Source organism: Dama dama, chromosome 16 (assembly GCF_033118175.1).
Source record: "Dama dama isolate Ldn47 chromosome 16, ASM3311817v1, whole genome shotgun sequence".
In the NCBI taxonomy this organism is placed as follows: domain Eukaryota; kingdom Metazoa; phylum Chordata; class Mammalia; order Artiodactyla; family Cervidae; genus Dama; species Dama dama.
Window position 1 is genome coordinate 26,362,544 of NC_083696.1, and position 20,293 is coordinate 26,382,836.

The window sequence follows — 20,293 nt, forward strand, 5'->3', positions numbered from 1 at the left end:
GGTACAGGATAGTACATATGCCCTATGGGCAACCCAAGGGCTTTCCATGGGGAATGTTGGCAGCCAGGGCCTGGGCCTGGCTAGGGGGCCTGGCCTGACTGCCCATCCTCAAACCCAGCCCACCACACTGGTCCACTCCTCTCCCCAGTGTCCAAGACCCCAACCATCTTCACTGCAGAGTGGACAACAGCGAACGAGGCAGAAACGACAAAGACATGGTTCTGTACAAAACCGGAAATATTTTTACTCTTTTAAAACTTTGATCTAAGTTACCTTAGACCTCATGGACTCGATACAAGAGTAATATGAATTGGGAAATAAAACACTTTAATAGCCACAATAAACTTTGTTAGAAATGTACATGTTGCCAAAATAATAATAATAAAATTAAAAAAATAAAAGAGAGGAAGAGAGAGAACAGCTTGATGGCCAGGTTAGATTATATAAATGTTCAACAAGGACAGGAAAGGAAACCTTCAAAACGCTGGGTCAGAATAGTCAGGGCCCCGTGAGGCTCGCCCCTTCCAGCCTCTGGGCCCTGGGGCTGTGTCCCCCAAACAGGATGAGCAAGGATGGCAAGGCCCACACGAAGCTGCCTCTCCTCATGGACAGAACACCCAGGGATGGGCATATAAACAAAGCTTATAAGAAATGTACAAATATAAAAAGCTACAAACATTAATAAATTACAGCATCACAAAACACAGAAACACTTCACAAGGTGCTAGTAAAATAACTGTACCCCCACCCCCTTCATCAACAAGAAGGAAAGAAAGAGCTGGTATTCAAGTTGAAGATTCCTCTTCAAATGTGTCTGAAATAGATCTTTTGTGTACTGTTTGCTTCTGTAAAGACAGATATAAGGCTGCACAGACATCACTTGTTTTTCAGGCAATACCTTAGTTCCTAAAAGAAAAAATAATAATAATAACCATAATAATACAAAGAAAGAAGGAAAAGGAAAAGCATCGGAAACCCAACTGTTCATCATACTCGGCAAAAAACTCGTATAAATGTTAATGAAGGACTCTATAGAAAGAAATTCCTAAAGATACTTTTACTCTTATAAAAAAGAAGTTATTTAAAAAGCTATTTACACGCTACATTCTATGAAAAATATGCTTCAGGAAATACATCTAAAATTAAAATACAGGATTGCCTGAGAAACAAATCCAGCCCCTCCGTGTCGATGGGCAGACACATGGTCCAGGAGCCACCCATGCACTCGACACCAAACGTCAACAAGTGACAAGATAGAAGTGCCTGGCCTCCAAGTCCTTGGGCCACCCGGCCACCACCTGACCCACCAGGCATATGGCGGAGTGCTTTGGCTGGGAAGTGCTTCTCGGAGTATAGATGGTCAGGCTGGATGAGGCCCACCCACGTGGCTTAGCCTGGGCCCCTGGGGTGCCACACTGTGGCTGGGCCCGAGCCCTTCCCCGGGGACCCCATGATGGCTCCAGTTCGCCCCCACTGACACACCGACCCTGCTGCCAGCCCCAGCCGGCCCCAAGAAATGCCCTAGACATTCAGGGCACAACACCCACCATCCGGCCCACCACCCACTATCCGGGGAGCACAGAGGCTCCTCTCCTAACCGGACCGAACACTCTCTGGACTTGTCTGAGAATCACTTGGGAAGAGAAGGGGGGCACATACACACCCCGATTTCTCCTCCTCTTCCTCTCTAGTGTTCTTTGCCTTTTTTTAAGCCTCTGGAGGCTACCAGTCTGTGGCCAGCTCAGACTCTGGGCCTGGTGAGCATTGGCTCACTCCTCCTTCCTTGAAGGACTCATGCTCCCAGCAGAGCTGCAGAGGCCCTGCAATCACACCCATGCTCGGGGATGCCTGGAGGCTGTCCTGAAACTGGAATGGTCCTCAAATGGGCGGGGCCATGTTTCGGGAACTGGTCACTCTAAGCAACTTGAGAAAGGACGTCTGCCCACGTTGGCGAGCTCCGCCTGCTGAAGCAACAGATGCTCATGTGAGGGGGGTGGTTGCTGGGAGGAGGCCAGGCCCTCCCTGGGTGAGGCAGCAAGGCCACCCTCCTGGGGACTGATGTTCTAGCGGGGCTCCGGGGGTCCTGAGTGGAGCAGAAGGATCCTGGCTTTCCAAACTTTAAAGGAGCAGTTTTCCATTCCGATGAATTTTCAAAATTTTCCCCAGCCTCTGTTTGGCAGTGGCCATGCCCTTTTTTGTACGTTTTCCTGGGGGAGGTGGAGACACAAAAAAGACAGGTGAGTGAGAGGAGCAGCATATGGGATGGGGGTCTGTAATCCCTCACTGAGCCCACACCCTTTCTGTAAGATGGGCGTGCAATGCCCAAGGACAGGGAGCTCTGCATCCCTCCAAAACCATCAACTGTCCACAAGATGCCCCACTCAGTGGCCGTGTCGACAAGGGGCTAGAGCATGGCATGTGCAGCAGGGACAGTCTAGGGATGGCGTTAGGGCTACCTACAGCCACACTCCCCATGTCCATGGCTGGCTGGGGCTCACGGCCAGGGAGCAGCGGGCCTGGGGTGACAGTGGGGATACCACAGGACCCAGCCAGCTGTTCCACCCCTAAATCACACGGAGGAGCCTGGGCCACCTTAGGCCACTCCTGGTGAACCCTCAGCAAACCATCACCCACACTGTCTCCAGGCCAGGACCCAAAGCCAAGGCCCTGGTAGTCTAAAGGAATGGACCTAGCTCCAAGGTACCCAGAACCCCCTTGGTGAGTAACCAGAGGTCTCACATCTTGAAAGGAGCCCTTTCTCTCACACACTGACTGAGGGCCTGGCCCCAGAAACCCATGGCTGCAGGGACGGAGACCTGTGGTCACTCACAAGCAACTCAGGGTCGACAAGCAAGGTACCTTTGGCAGCGGTGTTGTTGGGGGATGATGAGGAGGGCCTCCTCTGCGTGAGGAAGACCCCGGGGGCCATGGGCTGAGAGGCACGGCCGGCTTGGGCCCCAGTGAAGGTGCCGGCTGCTGTGTACTCATGGTCGACCAGGCTGCTGCTGTGGGACTCTGGCGGGGGCTCGGGTGAGCTGCCCTCCTGTGAGGCCTGGCTGCTGGCCGTGCTGGTGGAGGCTGGGGTGGTGGAGGCCGGGGTGGTGGAGGCCGAGGTGGTGGAGGCCGAGGTGGTGGAGGCCGAGGTGGTGCTGGCCGAGGTGGTGCTGGCCGAGGTGGTGCCGGCAGAGGCGGAGGCAGAGGGGGAGGTGGTGTTGGGAGCCAGCTTCCTTTTGGTGTTCTTTTTCTTTTTGCTCTTCTGCTCCTCCTTTGAACAAAAAAGCATGCAGATGTGTCACCCCACAGGGCAGGCCAGACCTCAGACCCTGGGGAGCAGCCTGCAGCCTGGGAGCAGCCTGGTCTACTCTGGACAAGGCTTCTCCCATGGAGCTGAGCAAGGCAGCACTGCAGGAGCAGAAAGGGCTGGACCATGCCCGAGCCCACCTCCAGCCACCACGAGCCCCCCAGAACAGTACGGGGGTCTGTGGAGAGGCCACCAGGCCCCACTCTGTGAGGCAGGCCGTCCTGGACATGGGGACGTGCAGGACATGGCATCAGCACTCATGCCCAATCTGAGCTTACCTACTGGTGGACATGTAGTATGGGCCCCTCCCCCATCTCCCTAACCCCCCATTCCCCACCACCCCACTGTGAGCTGCCATGGGGCGTCTGACACCAGTTCCCAGCTTCTCTGCTTCCCACTAGCATGGACCTGGGAACCTGAAGGAACCAGGGTGAGCAATACTCAAATGTCCCCAAGGTTGTGACAGCCCCAGTCTGGGTGATCCCCATGCATGACAGTAGGGGGCACAAAGGCATCGGCGGGGAGCCTAAGCCCAGGCGGGGACGCTCTCCTCACCTGCTGGGACAGTTTGGCTGCAGCAGCTGCCAGCCCAGTCTCAATGGAGGCCACTCTGGTCCCCTCACGCACAGGCCTGTCTTGCCTTGGCACCGATGGGCCGACCCGCGCTGCAGGAAAGAAGGTCAGCCTGCCTCGAGTCGCCACCCAGCACCTGAGGGCCCTCCCGGATCTCCCAGCCTTGCCCTCATCTGCCCCTACAGCCCAGGGACAAGTCACATTTTGGGGAAGGTCAGCAAGAGCCCCAGCTTCATGTGGGATTGGTTGCCCTACACCAGGAAGGGAGGGGTCAGGAAGGGAGTGTGTTAGGGGAACCAGACCCCACTCTGTTGGCTGCCATGGTGGGGGCCAGGGGCACACGGGACCCTCCCAGTGTTTCTCGTTGATGAGAACCAAGGCCAAGGGCCAGCGCACCCCAGGGACACTGCACTGCCCCCAGGCAGGAGCCGGGGCGCCTTTGATTGTTTGCGAGAGCACTTGGCTGAGGTTCCGGGACTGAAGTGGAACCCCAATCGGGCTCCCGCAGGCAACAGACACCCTGTCTGAGCCACAAAGCCAGTGGGTGTGCAACACGACTATTGGCATTCCGTGTGGACAGAGCTCCCCTCCCAGCCCCCAGCGCTACCTGTCGGGCTATAGGGGGCGTCATCCGAGCCTTTCCTCTTCTTGGACCGGGACTTAAAAACAGGACTGTCCTCATCCGACTCCAGGGAGGGGTAAACTAGAGGGGGAAAGAGGAGGAAGGACTGAGCTGCTGGTATGGCCCCAGGAGGATGGGTGCTGCAGGCTGCTGGCAGACCTTGTGACCAGCATCCCCCGGGGCTGTCTGCACGCTCCATAGCACCAGCCCTCCCAGAGTGGCTGCCCCGTGCATAGGCACAGCTGGCCTCTGAAATCATTCAGCCCAGGCACCCCTGGGGTCCAGGAAGAATATTTCACATGCTGGGGAGCAACTAACAAAACCTGCACACGCTAGAGCCCACACACGGCAACTATTGAGCTTGCGTGTGGCAAGTACTGAAACCTGTGTGCCTGGAGCCTGTGCTCCACGACAAGAGAAGCCACCACAGTGAGAAGCCCGCACACCACAAGAAGAGTACACCCCGCTCACCGCAACTCAAGAGAGCCCACATGCATCAGTGAGGACCAGCGCAGCCAAAAAAAATGCATAAATAAATAATGTGTTACTGTAAGTTAAAAAAAAAAAAAGCGTATGCTAATGAAAGAAGCCAGGCACCAAAGACCAAGTACTGTGCAATTGTGTTCACATGACACATCCAGATGAGGAAAATCTATGCATTGGCATAAATCAGCGTAAATCAGGGGAGGCATATTGACTCTTAATGGGCACAGGGCAGGGTTTCCTTTGATGAAGTGTTCTCCAACTGGGGGTGCTGACAGCGGCACATCCATCCCTCTGAATACACCAAGCACCACTGAGTTGCATGCTTCTAAAGGGAAACGTCTAAGGTCTGTGGATTACATCTGCAAGAAGGTCTGGCTCCCAGCCCCCAGGACAGGCACGCTCACCGTAGTCCGAGTCCTTGAAGCAGGCATCCAGGTGGTCCTGCTCCTCCTCATAATCATCCAGGTCCACACTGTTCTTGGCCGCCCTCTTCAGCAACCGCTTGCCTGCGCTCTTCCCACCAGCCCCGTTCTTCCGGGCTCCATGGGCGGCCAGCGAGCTGCCCTTGGCCTGGCCAGCACCCCACGTGGTCTGCAGGCAGGAGTCGGAAGCCTGCAGGTTGGCCATGGACAGCATTCCCTGAATGGCTTCCTGTGTGCTGGGGGAGGCGGGGGGCTGGCTGGAGGCACAGAGAGACAGGCACTCAGCCCACGGCCCACACATCCTCCCACTCAGCGGCCAGCAGAGGGCGTGGGGGGAGGACGGCAGCGGCTGATGATTTCCCCATGGAAAGGACCAGCTACCCGCTTCCTCTACCCTCTGCCCCCCACCCCACCAACATAGAAGGGAGGGCTGGAGGCCTTGGGACAGAGAGGGGCATACATAGAGAAAAGAGGGAGGGGAAGTGGAGGGAGGGGTCGAGGGAGGGGCAGACAGATGGACCGTGGCAGACAAAGGTACTCCTGATCTCTCCTATCATGAAGCAGATTCCCCCCAGGGGCCCAGGCCACCTCCCTCTCCCTCTTCCATTCTCTGTGCACCCCTGAGCCCACCATGGGCTCCTGCACTAAGCCCCAGTCATGGGTGCTTCCCCCACATCTCATCCAGCACCTGAGATGGGGTGGCTCAGGCCTCTCCCTCCTATGGCACTCGATCTCCCCCCGGTGACCCGCACCGTCTTTTCATGACTGCACCTGCACCCACACCCTCACCCTTGCCCATCACCCCAGACATTTGTCCACCTGGGTCAGGACAGCTCACCCCAGCCTCTGGAGAGCCTGGCTATACCTCTCATTGCCCCCTGGTTCCTGAGGAAGCAGGGCCTGGAATGGGGCACAGCTTGGCTTTCTCCCTGGTCACAGACCCAGGAGGCCCCGGAGGCCCAGCAGCGGGCCCGTCCTGCATGTGCGATACTCAGGCCCCCTCCAGCCTGTCTCATGTGCCCCCGGGAGATGGACACACCCACAGGGCTGCCAGAACACAAAAGCAGCGCCCAAAAGTGTCCCCACAGAACCACCCTGGTGGTTCTGCATGGTCTCCGCCCCCTCCCCCACTTCCAAGAAGTGTTTGAAGTATCTCTAGTAAGACATTAAAATGAGAAGAAATCCCTGCTCAGACATAAGGTTCCCAAGACTGAGGTTGGAGGGTGCAGGGAGATGGAGCTGGCCCCAGGAAGCACAGACACAGAAGGTGGTCCCCTGTGTTCCTGGGGGCCCACCAAGACAAGCTTGGACAAAAGTCGTCCTGTGAGGGGTACTGCTGGCTCCAGGCCAGGGACTCTGCCCTAAGCCAGGAGGCAGCGATGGGTGGGCGCCTCTCTGGGCAGCACTCCATGAATACCGCTTCCCCCAGCCCCGCCCGAGACATACTGGACCGCAGTGTTTTGGGCTTTTGCTAGAAGCGGATGGATTATGGTTCCAAAGCCACAAACAGTGGGAAAAATCAAGTATGATCAGACCGCTGTGGAGAGTTAGGAGCCATCCACCAGGCCTTCCACCTGCCCCAGTGTCCTCCCAACCCCCACTATCCCGTGCCATGAGGGCAAAGGGATGCCCGGACCCAGTCAGGAGCACATGGCGTTTGGTAATGGTAGTATCATTGCTACACCATCATCACTGATGCTTTCTGAGCAGGGACAGACCCCCACCCCCGGCCAAGTATGAGAGCCAGCAAGAGCGGATAGATGGCCCCCCACGCTCCGCACCAGGCTCTCCAGTGCTCTGCGGATGAGGCCCTGAAGGTCTCAGGCATCCTCACCCAGCCTCATGGCCTGGACAAATGCCAGACTTCCTGCAGGGATGGGAGGGTGGGGGCCAGGACACCCACCACGAGGGTCCTCCGGGAGCCAGCATGGAAGTCAGCCGCCTGCCTGTGCCATCTGGACGTCGTGGTCCCAGCCCAGCTCAGCTGCAACTGAGAGGGAGGGGCCTTGGAGCCCAGGGCTGCAGACTGGCCACGTGGGCTGGCAAATCAAGGAGCAAAGTCTAACCAGTGTGCATGGAAAATAATACCTTAATCCTCCAATTATCATACCAAAATCCTCTCCTTTCCCCCTGGCGGTAAACACTCAGCAAACCATCCACAAGAAATTAACATATTTTCCTCCATTTTCTTCAGCTGTTTTTTTTCCAAAAAAGCAAATACTTAAAACAGAGCAAATGGACCATCAAACACTGACCTACACTCCAAATGGGAGACTTGGGAAAGGAACTGCCTGCGGCAGCCAAGGAGGCCAGCCCCGGCAGGCACATGCAGGCGTGTGTGAGTACATACGTGTGTACATACAGATCAGTTCACAGTGCATCCACAGACTGGCCACCCTCTCCCAACAGGCCATGCCCAGGCTCAGTCAGGAGCCCAAGCTGCAGGCCCTGTGTCCCAGCTCCGGGCAGAATTCTGGCACCAGCCTCATCTGCCCTCATCCGGTTTTGGCGGGAGCTCTCCATGGAGCTCACAGGGGACCTGGGTGAGCGTCATTCAGTCGCTGAGGTGCCAGCTAGCCAGAGCATTCCCAGAAAATAAGCACCTCTGAAGAGGTGCAGGGCCATCCCAGGCGCCAGCCCCCTCCAGCAGAAGGGGGCTCACAGCCAGGCTTCTCCTCCCGGCAAAGGGGTCCCAGGCCAGGGTCCCTCCTGCCACCACCAGGGCGTCTCTGCAGTTGAGGGGATTGGGTCTGCTTTATCTACAGAAACTACTTCATGCTGAACAGGAAATCTGTACCCCCGCAGCTCTGTAGAAGCCTCCAACCATACTCCACTCCCATGAGAGAAGGTGCCTATGGCTATCTGTGAGCATAACACTGCACAAAAAATGGTAATCCGTGAAAGAGAATACAACCATTTGATTTAGGAAGAACACTTTTCAATCAAGCCCTAATCCTCCTGCTGGGGCCCCGCTGTCTGAGATGTGGCTGACATGTGCCTCCACCAGCTCAGGTAGCCCTCCGACCTCAATCCTGGTAGCATGGGCTGAAAGGCAGATCTGGAGGACCAAACAAATGCCAAGCAGACCATGTAAGCCCTGCCTCCCTCAGGCCAAGTCACCCCGCCCTGGCTGGATGACACCGTCTAGCATGGTCAGCTTTCCAGGACCCCCACGCTTGGGCTCCATCATTAGCAAATGGAGCTTCTAGTCCTATCTGCTGCCCCCTAGCTGTGTGGCCTTGAGCAAGCCACCTGAGCTCTCTCAGCCTCAGTTTCCCCATCGATGCTGCAGGAATCTCCTGATGACTCAAGAACTAGGAAGGGAGCCAGCCCTCACCATGGTGGCAGACATCTCCAGGATGGGGAGGCTGCAGGGGGCACAGGCCTCCATCCCTTGGTTGTCTGTCTGTGGTACTTGTAGAAATTCCATGTGAGGGAAAAAAAAAATGCCCCATGATGCTTGAAAACAAGAGCCAATTGGGACCAAAAGGGAATTTAACTGGGACCATCCTGAAAAAAGGGGCTTCCCTGGCGGCCCAGTGGTAAAGAACCCACCTACAAGGCAGGAGACTTGGGTTCAATACCTGGGTTGGGAAGATCCCCTGGAGAAGGAAATGGCAAACCACTCCAGTATTCTTGCCTGGGAAATCCCATGGACAGAGGAGCCTGCTGGGCTACAGTCCACGGGGTCACAAAGAGTCAGATATGACTGAGCGACTAAATGACAACAATCATGAGAAAAACAAGCCCCATGGCCTCCCATCCAATGCAAAACCCCATGAGAATTAATCCATTTCTCTCAAATCAAAGGACTGAAACTGGGCAGGCCTAGGCAGGGAGGACCACCTGGGCTGAGCAGACACATGTCCTGGCCTTTCTGATCGCCTGGAAGCTCAGGGCCTCTGGGAAAGGGCAGCATATACACCAGCAGTGAGTGGGGCCTGAGGCCGCACATGTGGACTCAAACAGGTCTCAAGGGCAGCCTGGCTTAGCTCGCACACACTCCCAGTTGGGCTGGGAGTCTGGGAGCCTGGCTGATCCAGCCCCTTCTCAGGGAGTGGGCTCTCACGTCCCAAGCTCTGAAGCCATCATCTCCCTTGCTGCAGATGATGGCTCTGCAGGGAAGCCAGCTTGGGGTCCCAGAGAGGCCCATGAATGCTCTTTACCCTGACACCGGGCACACACCGTGGAATTTTCTTAGGTCATTTTTATGACATTTGGGAAATGATGAGGCAGAGACAGCTGGACATCCCAGTCTGGAAACACCCCGATACCCTCCAGGTACCCAGCCTGGCCCTGCTTCCCCACAGGCTCCCACAGGTATGGTGGCCCCACAGTCCTCACACAGGAGCTCTGCAACACGAAGGACCTACATAGCCAGCCCCCGCTCACCTCCCTGGCCACCTGGCACCACCTCTGCCAGGCAGGCATCCCACTCCAACTGTCCAGCCTCCAGCACGTGGGCTGATGGAGTCCTGTTTGGCCCAACTCCGTGGAAGCACCCACTCCCCCCAGTTCCCCAAGGGCACCAGGCCTACCTGTTGGGGTTGTACTCGAGTGCGCCAACCTCCTCGCTGGCCTGAAGCAAGTCCAGGATGCCCGCGGCTGAACCCCCGCTGTCCTTCTTCACTTTGGCATTGCGGGCGGGCTTGGTGTCCGTGTCTATGTGCAGTGAGCCCTCATCAGAGGAGTCATCGCTCTGCTGCAGGGACAGAGCAGCCAGTCAGAAAAGGGCTTGGAGGTAGAGATAGGGACTCTTTCACGCCAGTGAGAAAAAGAAGTTTTTAAAGAGCTTGTCCTTGTGCTGAGTACCGGGAGGCTAACTGACCAGACACATACTGCAGAGCGTGGGCGCCAGAGCTTTGCGCTGGGAGCCTGGTGCCCCACCTGCACCACTTTCCCAGATGAGCCCTGGCTTACAGAACCTTATGTGAGAGCCCCAGTACTGAGCACAGATACAAGAGGAGCTGCTGTGGTTGGACAGGGATCAGGCGGGTGACCCTGCACCTGAAGGACACCAGTTAACAGCCCCTGGCCGGTGGCTCCGCAGGGACACCCTGGGCTCTGCAGGTAGGGTATCACCCGTCTTCCTGGAACTTGGCTTCCTGGGAGATGGCCACCACATCCTGGGCTGGACATGCACGGCCTTGGAGGTTATCTAACGTAACCCCCATACCTCCCCCATAACGTAACCCCCATAACCAACCCCCAGCAGCCTGGCCTACTACCCTCTGTACCACCATCCTCAAACATCAAGGAAACTTGTGGATCTGACTGAGGAGCGCAGCGCCAGACACCTAGAGACCTTCTGCAAGTCCCGACTTTGCTTTTGCCCCTTTGTGCAGGGCCCCAGGGCTCACAGTCCCACATCTGGAGCCCAGCCAGCCTCCCCAGGAAAAGGTTCCCCTCCACACTCCACCCAGAAAGCTCAGTCAGAGATGTCCCACCAAGTGGTAGGCGGGCCACTGCCTCAAGAACAGCCAGACGCAGGGATGGCTGTCTCACTCACTCCTGTGACCAGTGTCCCAGAAGGCAATTGCTTACCTTGTAGAGCGCCGAGTCCAGCTTTGGCTTCGTAACGGGCGTGGGCAGCGGCTCCTTCTTGTCCAGTAAGACTGAAAGCAGAGCAGATGGGAGTCAATGGCAACTTTAGAGGGGCAGAGGGGGACTCTAGTCCAGCTACATCCAACGCCCACTCCACATGCCCGGGATGGACCTTACGGGGCTGGGCCTGCCCCCTCCCTGTGTCCCCCCAACTCACAGGATAAGTCCCTCTTCGGAGCATTTTTCTTCCTCCTAATAGGGAATTCATCAATCTTGAGCTCCCCATCATCCGACACGTATTCATACTCATCCCGCACTGGCTGGGGCTTGTCCTCCTTGAAGTTCTGCAAGGCCCCGAACACCCCTGGGCCAGGCTGCGGCTTGAGGGCCTTGGAGCTGGGGTGGAATAAAAGGGTCGGTCAGTGAGCATCTGCACAGCCAGGCCAGTGTCCCCAGCACTCCATCCCTCAACAGGCCTTGGAAGACCAACAGTAAGGGCTGGGCCCCTCCCAACCCCACAGACTCCTCTCCAACGCCATGACCCCAGCAAGGATAGCACACAACCCCCGGGATAGCCTGGCCCTTCCTCAGGTTGTGTGAGGTTGTGCCCCTAACTGCTCCCCAATCCTAGCCGCTGGATGAGCAAAGACTTCTGTCAGCCTGCTCTGGGGCCTGATACAAGCTCAGAGTCAGACACAGCCAGTGCCAACTGGCCTGGGTTTTTTATTCACACAGTTATTATGGAAAAATAATTTCAGGGCTGAGGTGTAGGAACAACATAACAAATCCTGGGGCTACAGGGCTACTGCAAACGAGGAGAGTTCGATGCTCCAGCTGCTGCCCCCGGGGTCAGCTGAGGGCATAAGTGCACACTTGTGCAGGGCACGGGCGTCTGCAATTCCCAATGGGTACAGCTCCGATTCCCAACCATGGAAACACCAAGGACAGCTGGCAGTAAGCCCTGCTAGGTGTGGGCATGAGCTACATCATGCAACACACATACACGTGTACACACACATCCCCATGTACACACATGGTTATAGAATCATGTCTCCTTATCTCCCTTCCATTTCTAAGTTCTAGCACGGTCAGTCAGTCATACAGTTAAGGCCGTCAAAAGCTCCCCGGCACCCACCAGCTGAGCTTCAGATAAATCAAGGACATGCCCAGGGCCATGAAGTCATGGCAACAGATCCAACCCATCTGCTTGCCAAGAGGCCTTGGCACACTGCCATGAGCTCTTGGGAAAAATAGGCCCACCTGTGCTGGGCTCTGCAAGACCACCAGACACTGACAGCTCTGTCCCTCACCACCTGAAAATGGCCTTCTCCCATTTTGCAGAGGAGAAAACTCAGATCCACAGGCGTAAAGTGGCCCCGTTCCCACTGGGATGTGTCTGCCTCCTGTTTGTCAGGCACCCACACTGCACTTTGGATTCAGCATACAACTGTCAGACCAAGGCCAGCGAGGGGCTTCTCGGTGGGTACGGGGTTCCTGGCCCACCCACCTCCCATCTGGCCAGCCCACCACACTGGTCAGCCGACTGAGATCCCTTATACAGTCTGGGACCTAAACACACCAGCTCACACACCTAGACCCACCTAGGCTGGGTGCCCAACCTCTCAGCTTAGGGCCGTCTCCTCCAGGAAGCCCTCCAACCAATTCCCTTGGGCAACCAAGGACTCCATAGCACCCCAGGCCCCACAGATCCTTCTTCCATGGCCCCAATCACAGCCATCATTTCAGGTGGATTTGACAGTATTGGGCTCACACCAGCCTCTCCCCACTGGCCTCTGGACTCCTAGGCCGAGATCCTGACCCCTAGCATGTCCTCTGTGACAGCCCAGGACAGCATTTAGATAATATCTGCCCAATCATACCCTCCCCTCCTTGCTGCACACACCACTGCTCCATGCCTACCTGAGCTCTTTGGTTTAGGAAGCAGGAAAGGGGTCAGCCTGGTGAGACCCTCATGAGGGGTGTGCCTGGCCACATCCTCTAGCTCAGGACAAGGGCTCACCTGCAGAGTCCTCCAGGAGAGTGTATGTGTGTGTGTGAGGTGGGCACAAGCAGGGCATGTGTGTGTGTGATGTGGAGAAGGGACGCTCAGGGTATGTGTGTGCGACATGTGGTAAGTGTACAACCAGCCCCTCCTGGCACAAGCACTCACGTACCCAAGCAGTTTCTTGTTGGAGAAGGAGAAGGAGAACTTGGTGTCCTTGTTCCCTGACAGAGGAGACTTCTCCAGCTTCTGCTCTTCCTCCATCTTCAGCAGGGAGTCGGGTTTGCTGTTCTGCAAAGCAAACCCAGGACCATCCCTGAACCCCATGCAGGTGACCAGTGGGCAGAGGCAGCAGGACAGGCCGGCCTCCTCCCTCTGACATGTCACCTGAGGACCCATTCCCACCGCAGCCCCAGGTCCACAGGAACTGCCCTCGGATGCTGACCAGCTCCAGGGATTGCCAGCTTGAAACAGGGCAGGCCACTAAGGGCAACACTGTCCATCTTCTTAGGCTAAGACGTGTCCTCACCAACCCTCAGAAGGTGGCTCCAGGAGGCTAGGTGCATGCCCAGACCCTCAAAGACCTTCACAGTACACACCCTGACATATCCTACAAGCACACACCACCGAGCCCACACCTGCCTCACACACCACCTTCTTTCACCAACACAGCCCTCCCTGGGGTTAGACGCACTCACCAGCACACCTGCACACACACACCCCTCACCTTGTACTTCCACTTGGCCTCTGACTTGCTCTTAGTTTGCTCTCGGATTTCCAGCCGCTCCACGTCATTCTGCGTGCTGACCACCTCCTTGTTGGGCACACTCAGGACATTCTTTGTGGCCTAGAAAATACTAGCCATGATCTAGTAGCAGACATGGGAGGGCAGCAGGGTTCATCAGGCTACAGTGCAAAGTGAGAACCTCATAGCACAGAGTCCCCACCTCCTGCTGGCCTACATACATCAGTCATCCATCCATCAATATACCCCACCACGTATCCAACTAGCCATCCGTCCATCCGCCCACCCATCCAATTATCCACCATCCATCTATCTACCACTCACCATCCACTATCCACCTATCCACCCACCCACCATCCATCTATCCACCCACCCACCATCCACTATCCACCTATCCACATACCCACCATTATCTACATATCCACCCACCCACCCCTCCATCCACCCACCCACCCATCCATCCACACCATCCATCCATCCACCCACCCATCCAATTATCCACCATCCACCTATCTACCACCCACCATCCACTATCCACTATCCACCCACCCACCCACCATCCACCCACCCACCCATCCATCCACACCATCCATCCATCCACCCACCCATCCAATTATCCACCATCCACCTATCCACCATCCACCTATCCACCATCCACCTATCCACCACCCACCCACCCACCATCCACCTATCTACCCACCCACCATCCAACCATCCACCCACCCATCCACTCATTCATTCACCAACCATTCATCCATCTACTCACCCACTCATAAGCCATTCACCCACCCATTCATTCAACCACTCTTCTTCCTCCTACCCTTCCTTCCTCCCTCTCTTCTTTCCATCCACCCACCCATCTATTAATTCATACATTCATCTACCCTCTTTGCATTGAGAAAAGGAAAACCAATGTGCCCCACTTAAGCCCTGAAACATTGGGTAATGATCTCCCACTAGCAGGAAATCATTCAGTATGGCCTGCTTTCAGAGACTCATAGTCCCCAACGTCCATACCTAAGACCCTCTACTCACATTGACGGGTCTTCAGGGCCAGGCCTGCTTCTCTTACTGTCACAGAGGCTCAGGGCCCCAAGGAAGCCTGGCCCCATCACCATCTCCATTTCTGCCTCCCCACTGCCCTCCACTGGGTGCCTCACCCACCTTTAGGTTTCAGCCAATGTCTGGGCCCCAGGGAAGACTCAGTCGGCTTGTCCCCCCAGGTGACCCTTGATGGTACCACCCTGACCCAGGACAGACTCCGCTGCCTTTATCATGAGGGTCTCTCCCCAGTTGCCCACTATACCAAGTTTGTTGGGGCAGAGCCCAGCTGCCCTGGGTCTCCAGCACAAGGACACAGCAGGTCCAGCACCAGTCCACAGGCCTGCCCCCTGGAGGTGTCTGCAGGCCCACTGACTACAGGTAGGGAGGGCAAGACCACCCACCTTGCCCTTCTTAGGAGGCTCGATCTTGGTCAGTGCCTCCTTAGTGTGGGCCTCCAGCAGGTCCAGGTTGGGGATGGTGGGTGACGCTGAGCCCCTGCACTTCTTCCCTTTCTTCTTGCTCCCATCCTTCAGCTTCAGTGATTTGGGAGGCTTGGGGGGCTTGGGGGGCTTGGGAACTTTGGACGGCTTGGGCATCTTCACGGTTTTGGGAGTCTTTTTTTTGGACACTTTCTCCAGGAAGGACCGTGGGGGGCTGGCCTCAATGGGGGATGGGGGCTCCTCTTTTTCCCGGTCCCCAAAACAGACCTCGTCTGAGGAGACAGCCGCAGTCACTTCAGGTCGGGAGGCCTTGGAGGCATTCTGGGAAAAGGACAGGGAGAAGTGACCAAGAGTGCCCTGCTAGGAGGGTCTCACAGCCCCAGGCCACGGGAAACAGGCAGAAAAGGGGCATCTGTCTGCATCACTGGTAACACGCTCACATGTATCCTACACCATCTGTATCACAAGCTCACACCCATCTACACCATCTATGAACACAGTCACACCATCTACACCATCCATATGACAATTTCACAACTGTCTCACACCATCCACATCGGCAGTCACTTGACCCCTCTACCTCCTTGGTGGGGACTGCTGTCCCAGCCTAAGGCACGGGGAGGCTGGGGGCTAGACAGGCTCGCACAAGCTGGGTCTCAAGGGGCTGAAGTAGTCCTTGCTGCAGAGTCGTTCCCCACCCCACAGGGGGCTGCACAAATGTCCCCACACTCTCTCATTCCCGAGGATCCCACCAGGAGACTGCGAGTCTGCCCCCAGGGCCTAGGATCCAGCGTCATCCTGCAGGCGACCCTGCCCCAGAGGGCTGGAGGAGGGGCTGCCTCTCACGTGGCCGACCCTCACAGGATGACCAGGGAAGACAGGCAGAGACATCCCTCCAACGGGGTCAGCAGGCCACCAGGGTGAGCCCTACCTCACTGAGCCGGATCTCTTTGGCGAGGTCTTTGATGAGCTGCGAGGGTTTGAAGTGCTCTGGGAGCTCGTCCTCATGTTCTGCCAAAGCCTGCAGGACAGCCCATGCACAGGGTCAGCGGGTCAGCTGCCAAGTCTGGGCACAGACGCCCACCCCCCCTCCACTCACAGGGGCCCCAAGGAGGCTCAGCTGCTGTGGTTCCTGACTCATGCCCTCTGTCCCTCCAGGCTGTCCCCCATTTACCCAGCCAGGACCTCCAGCACCACTGCTGCCCAGACAGGCAGAGGGGAAGGCCCTGTCACAGGCGTGGACTGGCTGCTGGGGCCCCTAAGGGAGTTGGCCCACTCTAGCCAGACACTGTGCCGACGAGGAGGCTCTGACGTGATCCCACTCTTACAGATGGACAAGTAAGTCCCAGAGGGGAGAGGGTGCCCAGTGCTACTACCAGCTGTGATGTGAATGTAGGCCATCCCTTCTTCCTGGGCAGAAGGCCACTTCACCTGGCCAGACAACTGGTGTGAGTCGGGGGCACACCCTGTCCCACTCCAGGCTTTGAGAACCAAAGGAGGGCCCTGTGAGGGTACCTGCTGCCCCACCCCACTCAGCCCACCCATGAGAGATGCACAGTGCTCCCCTCTTGGACTCCCCACTTCCTCAAGACTTTCCGGGGGCCTGGTGGGATCTGCTCAGACTATGCTGGCACCCCTGACTGGCAGGGGTTCCCAAGGCAGTAGACAGGGAGCCCCAAGGCTCACCAGGCCTCTCCCCTCCCTCTGTACCAACAATCCAGGCAGGATGCCAAGGGAAGTTGGAAGTTGCTTTTCTGGAGTCTCCCTAAGGAGAAGTAGCCACTGCATGGATGCTAGTGAGGGTGCTAATGCTTTCAATGTGGGGGGCACCCAGAAATGCTACTTCAAGGGAGTCATGAGGGGCACAGGGCAGTGCTCCTGTGGTCGGGGGTGGGGGGGACGGAGGGGCATAGGGCAAAGGGGCTGTCCTAGTCACTGGGGCAAAGCCAGCCCCTGAGGTGATGCCTGCACCAGTCAGTGGGACAACGAGGACATCTCCACTCTCCTTTTCAGAATGTGAACCTCCAGCCAGTCACTGACCCAAGTCCTCCCCACTCCCTGGCCTTCAGGGTCCACGCAGTGCTGTCTCTACCACCTCATTTCCTCTCACTGAATCTCCCTGCCACCCAGCCCCACCCCTCAGGCCAGGTCCCTAGGTGGCAGGCCCTCTCCCGCATCTGCCCCCACCAACAGATATGTGACTGGCCAGGCGGCCCCCACCTGCTCCTCTCATGCTAGTTCCCACCAAAGGAAGGACAAGCCCGAGGGATGACGCCCCGCCTGCCACCCTCCCTTCTGCCCTGGGTCACGCCTAGCACACTTCCCTACCTGCTTTCTCGTCCATGATCTGAAAGCACCATTGAGAATTTTAGCTCCTTGGACTAAATGAGGGGGCAGCTGCTTCCCAGATTTGTGAGAACCTGGGGGAAGACGGACGGGTTTGCTCAGGAGGGTACCCACTTTCCCCTGCCACCTGCAGGTGACTTAGAGCCCCAGTGGTAGGGGATATTCAGGGCCAGACCTTTCAGAGGCATGTACCCACCACCACCTGCCCAACTGCCAACGGTTCCTCTTGGAACCCAGGGGATGCCCATCTAAGATGTTCTCCAAAGGGCAGGACTGGCCTTCCCATTGTCCACCCACCAGGCCCCTCAGGCAGGTGGGCTGGCTCCCCCCTGCACTGGTCCCCAGCCTGCAACAGTGAGGGACCACAGTCATGCCCCAAACCAGGCATCCCCAATGCTTTCTGATTCCCACCCTCTCACAGCCCCCTGCATAGCTGAGGCAGTGGGCCCACTTCCCACTGGGGTAGCCCAAGGCAAGCACCACCTCAATCACATCCTTGGGAGCCAGAGCTGCCCCCAAACAGAAGGGACAGAGTGTTCCCCCTTCAGGCAGAGAGTTCACCGTGGAGGCGGAGCAGCCCTGAGCTCTGACACCACCAGATGACCATGTCTGGCCTGTGGCAAACCCCTGGGCCCTCTCAGCTCTGAGGCTGCTGAACTGTCAGTCCCATCACAGAGGAAGGCCCAGGGCAGAGAGGCGAGGGCAGCCCAGCAAGGCCCAGCTAGTCAGCGGTCACCCTGGTCAAGCTGTCCCCAGGTCCCCAGGGTGTGATTCTGCCCACACGACCCCCGTTCCATCTCCCCAGCAAGAAACCCCAGAGCAGGGCACTCCTTCTGTCTGGAGTACAGGGCTGAAGTTTAGAAAATGATGGATGAATTTCATTGAAACCTAGCCAGCCCAGGTTAAGAACCATTTTCAGCTTTCTGATCTCAAATCAGAGTCAAAGTACAAAGGAGTCCTGATAAGAAGGTCTCTACTTGCGGCTCTTATCAGAACACAAAACAGCAGCTTCCTGGAAGGCAGGTGCTGCTGAAAAAGGAAGCTCTCCAGGAAAGCAAATGCTCCTCCTGTATCCCTCACATGGCTGCAGAAAGTCTGGAGACCTGAGCAGGAGCTGGCCACCTGGAGCTGATCCCAAAGGCAGGGCTGGCAGGACGTAGGATGGAGGGCCATGTTCATGGAGGGCAGGGACCCAGCAAAGCCCATCCGCCCCACAGCCTTCCCTGGGGGACTCTGGCATCCACACTCCCCCAGTACAGCAGGGATGCTACTGGGGTCCCTCGGCTGGTAGCCAGGCAGACCCCAGGCCTCTCGATGTCCCAACTGAGCCCTGTCAGTAACCACACAGGGCCACAGGGACCTAGCAGAACACACACCAGGTCTGGAAACATGTGGCCAGAGCTCCTTCTGCAACACCAGACAACCCTGCAGGCAAGAGCCCACTCCAGCCCCATAGCACACAGACAGGGAAAGCAAGGCCTGGGAGCTGCAGGGACTTTCCGCTCAGGCCCCATGAGGGCAGCGCTCAGCCTGTGCCCCAGGGCCCAGCCGCCCTGCTGCATGATGGCAGAACTGTGACCACTCTCCGGCATCCCTGAGCTCCACCCGCAAACTGCCCACAGCCACAGGCAAAGACGCTGACCGGGAGATGACGTACTTTTGAACGCCTCCAGCAGGTGCTTCCCCATGTACCAGCAGGCAGTTTCGAAGTTGGGAAACTGAGTCAGGCTGCCCAGTTTCAACCTTCTTTCCACTTCGTATGCTCTGGAAGCCACAGCAAAGAACTATTCAGTGTATGAAGCCCTGAGCAGGTAATGCTAAAGGAAGGTGAACCCACGCCACAACCAGAGGCTACACTGCAGCCATGCCCGCTCAGGCCTCCCTGCGGGGCCTTAATAGCAAGATGAACCAGGGGACCACCTCAGGATGACCACTTGGTGTGAAGGTGAGCCCCACGGGCCATGGCTTCTAGAGCTCTGGGTCAGTGCCCAAGGAGAAGGCGGCTTGGCCTTTCAGTTCCCCCCAGGTCTATTACAGGCCTGAGGCTGTCCAGCAACCAGGCAACTCAGGAGCCCTGGGAGGATCACAGCTCATCTCCTCCTTCCTCCCCACCACGCAGACACCTGGCTAGGCAAACAGCCATGCCGAGGGTCGCCCATGGGCTGGGCCCAGCCAGGACTCAGGGGAGGTATCATCATATCATGGTGGAGCCTGGGAGTCAGGTGTGGCCCTACCTCATCTGCATCTCCACACTCAGGCTGTGGAGGAAATGTCCCGCGAAGGCCAGGCAGTCCACAGGCGTCAGAGTGGCATAAATCCAGCCTGCGGGGACAGGGATGAGGCCACCTCTTCACAGTATTCTCATGCCAGGCTCGTGGCATACCTGGCCTGACTCCAGCCAGCATGGGCTCCGGCTCCTGCCAGCCCTTCCTCTGTGCCCCCATCCATCCGGGGACCCGGCAGGTGCTCTGGCCCTGGCTTCTATGTAATGAGTGGGTGTGCCCTCCCAGGACAGCCTGTGTTCGAACTGGCCCAGTCTGTTCTATCCAGCCCTGTGTGGTATAGACAGGGAAACCCAGGCCCAGGAGCCCAGGAGACTTGCTCAGGCCCAACCCAGGGGTGGGCTGCCTGGCATTCCTGATCTCCACATGCAGGACGGACGGACAGGCAGAGCTGCCACAACTCCCAGGAGAGCCGAGGTTGTCCCCCCAGACTCTGGGAAATAACTGTGGTTGTAGGAAACAGGAGTAGGGGCTAGATCAGGAAGG

At 57.2% G+C, this 20,293-nt stretch overlaps 1 protein-coding gene across 5 annotated transcripts in view; it reads right to left on the reverse strand.

Annotated features, from left to right (window-relative positions):
• Positions 1 to 219: 219 nt before the first annotated feature.
• PHF2 (PHD finger protein 2) overlaps positions 220 to 20,293 on the reverse strand; it is a 91,913-nt gene continuing 71,839 nt past the window's right edge. For 2 of the 5 annotated variants that reach the window (XM_061163601.1, XM_061163599.1), the window contains exons 8-22: positions 19,760 to 19,847; positions 19,183 to 19,289; positions 17,508 to 17,599; positions 16,111 to 16,200; positions 15,141 to 15,500; positions 13,678 to 13,797; positions 13,123 to 13,241; positions 11,166 to 11,344; positions 10,949 to 11,019; positions 9,943 to 10,106; positions 5,387 to 5,661; positions 4,482 to 4,577; positions 3,857 to 3,966; positions 2,860 to 3,265; positions 220 to 2,207 (exon numbers count right to left, since the gene is read on the reverse strand). In XM_061163601.1, the coding sequence (XP_061019584.1) occupies positions 2,119 to 2,207; positions 2,860 to 3,265; positions 3,857 to 3,966; positions 4,482 to 4,577; positions 5,387 to 5,661; positions 9,943 to 10,106; positions 10,949 to 11,019; positions 11,166 to 11,344; positions 13,123 to 13,241; positions 13,678 to 13,797; positions 15,141 to 15,500; positions 16,111 to 16,200; positions 17,508 to 17,599; positions 19,183 to 19,289; positions 19,760 to 19,847 (2,366 nt within the window). In that variant the 3' untranslated portion in view covers positions 220 to 2,118. The remainder of the gene's footprint in view (positions 2,208 to 2,859; positions 3,266 to 3,856; positions 3,967 to 4,481; positions 4,578 to 5,386; positions 5,662 to 9,942; positions 10,107 to 10,948; positions 11,020 to 11,165; positions 11,345 to 13,122; positions 13,242 to 13,677; positions 13,798 to 15,140; positions 15,501 to 16,110; positions 16,201 to 17,507; positions 17,600 to 19,182; positions 19,290 to 19,759; positions 19,848 to 20,293) is intronic. The other 3 variants (XM_061163602.1, XM_061163600.1, XM_061163604.1) reach the window with 3 other exon arrangements.